A 4,277-nucleotide genomic window follows, 5' to 3' on the forward strand; every position below is an offset into this window, starting at 1 on the left:
GTGGTTTTAATGAATGAATGTCACATTTATTTATTTAATTCCACATTTAATTAATTATTGACGCATTTAATTATTTATTTAATCGCTGTATTTATTTATTTAATTGTGGAACTTTATATTAGTGACGTGGTTTTAATGAATGAATGTCACATTTATTTATTTAATTCCACATTTAATTAATTATTGACACATTTAATTATTTATTTAATGCTGTATTTATTTATTTAATTTTGGCACTTTTTATCCTCCATAGATAAAAGACGTGCTGCGGCGTTTTTGCGCTCTCTGCAGTTGAGCAACGTTAGAGGCACCAACCACCAAATAAAATTGTTCTAATTTTATACTCATTATGATTTTAAATAATCCTATCACAGCTGCCCACAAGAACAAATTAAAAGTGTTTCAGGTATTTTTAGTTGTGTTCTGAAAATTTAATATTTCTTGTCTTATATACTAGTGAAAAAGGTTTTTACTCAGTTTGTTTCAGCTGCAAAGCTGAGAAAATGTCTGCGTGAGGGATGGTTTTAGACAAAACATACTTCTTCCCACGACAAGCCAAATTGTTTCTCAAGGTTTGGTAAAGTGAGTGTAATTTGTTTTGACTCAGACACAACCTTCACAGTTTTTCCATCAACATAAATAAGGGAGACAAACTCTGTCAAATCAGAACAGGGCTGATTACTGTGCCGTAAAAGCTCTATGATAAACTGTTCTCTCTTTGCAAAGATAAGAAAATAAAGTGCAGACTGAATTAAATCCATCGATCTCCGTTTATTTAACTAGGGTGAATAGTTGAATACTTTTTTCCCACTAATTCTTCCACAGGTTTAACCAATTTAGTCCCATTGAGAGTAACTGTGATTTTTTTCAAAGTGGTTTTTGCGTGACCCTTTTCAATGGAATAAACATCATTTGAGTCATTATAGGCAAAAGTTCATTAATTCATGCTACAGGAAATCATTTTGGAGAAAAAAAAAGTCAAAAAGTCATCACCCTACTAAAGCTCAGACTGGATCAGGATGATTGATACCAGACACTGACTCCACTAACAGCTCCACAGCAGCAAAAACAGACTTTAGACATTTAGAAACTCACCGCAGAGCTTCTCCCCCTGTTTCCTACATCTGTGGATTCTTAACCTCCCGGGAATTACGAGGCTCCTTGGAGGCTGAAGCGATTTGCTGAAGTCTGGGAACATGATGCTACCCTTTAAGAATCTGTTTTGGAGGAAAGCTACTCTGGCAGCTACTGGTCTCTAACTGGTCTGAGCAGGAAGATCGTTTTATCCAGATCATGTTTGAATAAATCATAGCTTTTAAGTTTAACAAGCTGTTTTTTTTTCCTCTCTGCAGCTCCTTGCTGTTTGTTTACTCTCCGAAGGCCAGAAGCTTCATTTACACTGGAGCCACAAGGTAAATGCATTTTAACAGCAGCCAGATGTTGCTTTGCAAAAAGTAAGAAGCTTAGCTTTTACCAGTTTGATGTGGAGCATAGAGGAACTAAAAGAAGGGAAGACGTCAGCGACAATCATAGCGGCAGATCCAGCTGTCCATCAGTCCAGGAAGGATTACAGGCCATTTCCAAAACACTGAAGTCCATCATTTTATTATGACTGTGTTTTTGTTTTTAAATAATAATCTTGAAAGCTTCTGCCATCTTTAGAAATAATGTTTTTTTTAAACCAGGGGTCTGTACCTTGTGTCTCCTGAGCCCGTATGGCTCTTTAGGCCCTCAGCAGTTGCTCTGAATAACTTTGGACAAAAATGTTAAAAACATGAGGTTTTCTAATATAAACATGCTTGTTCTGTATGGAGGACCAATCCTGCCATAACTAAAAATAAATTCAGAAATAAATAAATGCTCCAAAAATAAATTAAAATGCAATAATTGCCCCTCAAAAATACAATAAATAAAATAAATGTTGGTAGAAATTAAATCATACAGTGAGACATAAATGTATATATCTCTTTTAATTAGCTTCTTTATTTTTTCATCTTTTTAATAATTACCTTATTTATTTGTTGTCCATTATTATCTTCAACTTTATTAATTTTTTACTTATTTTTTTAAGTATTTATTTACATACAATTGATATTTTTGTCTGTAATATTCTTTCTTTGTATTCTTTTACCCTATTTATTTCTTCCATGCTACTTATTTCTGACTGTCGTTTTTACATTTCTGTATGCATTTCTGCCTCATTATGCAAATGAGGAAGGATGTGTCTTAAGGGCTCAACTTCTGCCCATTGGTTGGTTAGCATTTTACTGCATCTGTCTAATAAAAGGCGAAAAAAGAAAGAATCTAATTAAATATATATATATATATGTATCTCACTGTATAATTCTATTTCTACCGACATTTATTTATTAATTGTGTTTTTGAAGGGCAATTATTGCATGCTTATTTATTTTTGGAGCATTTATTTATTTCTGTATTTATTTTTAATTATGGCAGGATTGGTCCTCCATAGTTCTGTTTATCCATCCATTTTTTTTTTGGACACTTTTAATCCCAAGTTGGGTCACGAGGGGTTTTGGTGCCTGGGGTGCAGGCAGGGTCCTTCCTGGGCAGGTCACCAGTCCATCACAGAGCAACAAGCAATCATTCACCTAAGGAGAATTTAGAGAAGCCAGTTAACCTAACAGTCATGTTTTTGGACTGTGGGAGGAAGCCGGAGTACCCGGAGAGAACCCATGCATGCTCAGGGAGAACATACAAACTCAATGCAGAAAGACCGGAATTGAACCTGGAACCCTCTTGCTGCAAGGCAGCAGTTCTACCCACTGTGCCACTGAGCAGCCCTGTTCTGTTTATTTTGTCATTAATCTACAGACTACTAAGAAGAATGTATACTTTCTGTAAAATTGCAGTGTTTCATTAATAAAGATAGGCATTTTTCTTTGCTCTAAGGCGGAGGTCTTCAACAGGGGTCTGCGACCCCTAGGGGGTCAACGGAGGTACTGCATGGGGGAAAACTTTGGTTGGTTAGACTTTTTTTTTTATATTCCCCTCTGCAATTTTTCCCACTAATTGAAATGTCTTTAAATCCACATTAACATGAATCCAACAGACTGTAGTAAACAGATAAATGGGGGCAGAAGATGTCTTTCAGTCATCAATGCTCACATTCAGCGACACACAGGAGCTCTTTCAAGCTGGGCACCGTTTCATTCACAACACCTGTCCCATCAACCAGGAATCTGAAATACTTTAATAATCCCAGGGAGAGATTACTTTCATTACATTACTCCATCTGTAAAAGACTGACTATAGGAGCAGTTTGATAGAACACTATTTCATGCTATATATAATTAGGGGGTCCCCGCTCCATCTCGCCATCAGTTTGGGGTCCTTGGCCTGGAAAACGTTGGTAGACCCCTGCTCTAAGGTCTATATAGGATAATACTTTTGTTCTTTGATTTAAATGTATGAGATAATTATCGGATTGTAAATGCCTCCGACCTGTGCTCTCAAGTCTTCAGCTTTGTGAGATAGGAGGCTGCGGTTAACAAGTTGTGGTTTCACCATCACGTGTAAATCTATAACATCTCCCCACCTGTTTGTGATCAGGTTGGGATCCTGATCTGCCTGATCTTCTCCATCGTAGCCACTGCCGTCTTGTCTGACCTGTGGGGAGAAGAATGGACAACGCTGCTGCTCTCCTTCCAGGTGACCACCTCCTCTTCTCCTCCAGCAGCCGTGTCCTGCTTCCCGTCTGATTTCCACTGATGGTTGATGTTTTTTAACCTGATCAGGTGACGGCGCCTTATTTGCACCTTGGAAGCGTTCTGCTGATGACATCGTTGGCCTGGCCCATAGCTTTGCATATTTTTCGCATGAACGGCAGAGGTGAGTCATGTGGTTTGTTGCACATATTAAATGCAAGTGACATTTTATTTATTGTATAAAAAGATTATAAGTAAAAAAACTGTATTTCCTTTAGTGTTTAATGGACATCTCTGCCAACTTATGGCTTCCATCTCCACACATTGATTTACAGAACGTTTTCTGGGTCCGTCGTAGAATCGTAGGAATAAAAGTCGCTCTTAAAGATTTAATTTTAGTAAAATCTTTTTAGGTTAGTTTCCTCCACCTTTTTCTCTTCATTTTATGTCTGTCATTTAGCCAAAAAAAGAAGCAGGAAGTCACAGTAAAATGCTGATGGATGAGTCCACATTATATTAGATGTAGCCAAATGCATGGTGCATATAAACAGATGAAGTAATTGTAGTCATTAGTTTAGGGGTGCCAGCGGGGTGACTAGAGCAGAGGAG

At 37.2% G+C, this 4,277-nt stretch overlaps 1 protein-coding gene across 1 annotated transcript in view; it reads left to right on the plus strand.

The window, feature by feature from the left end:
• The window catches only part of LOC107093066 (glycerophosphodiester phosphodiesterase domain-containing protein 5-like), a 47,916-nt gene that overhangs the window by 19,745 nt on the left and 23,894 nt on the right, over positions 1 to 4,277 (plus strand). The window contains exons 4-6 of the mRNA XM_015387886.1: positions 1,353 to 1,412; positions 3,574 to 3,672; positions 3,759 to 3,852. Coding sequence (XP_015243372.1) covers positions 1,353 to 1,412; positions 3,574 to 3,672; positions 3,759 to 3,852 — 253 coding nt within the window. The remainder of the gene's footprint in view (positions 1 to 1,352; positions 1,413 to 3,573; positions 3,673 to 3,758; positions 3,853 to 4,277) is intronic.

The sequence above is a fragment of the Cyprinodon variegatus genome, unplaced genomic scaffold, assembly GCF_000732505.1.
Source record: "Cyprinodon variegatus isolate N-32 unplaced genomic scaffold, C_variegatus-1.0 Scaffold406, whole genome shotgun sequence".
In the NCBI taxonomy this organism is placed as follows: Eukaryota; Metazoa; Chordata; class Actinopteri; order Cyprinodontiformes; family Cyprinodontidae; genus Cyprinodon; species Cyprinodon variegatus.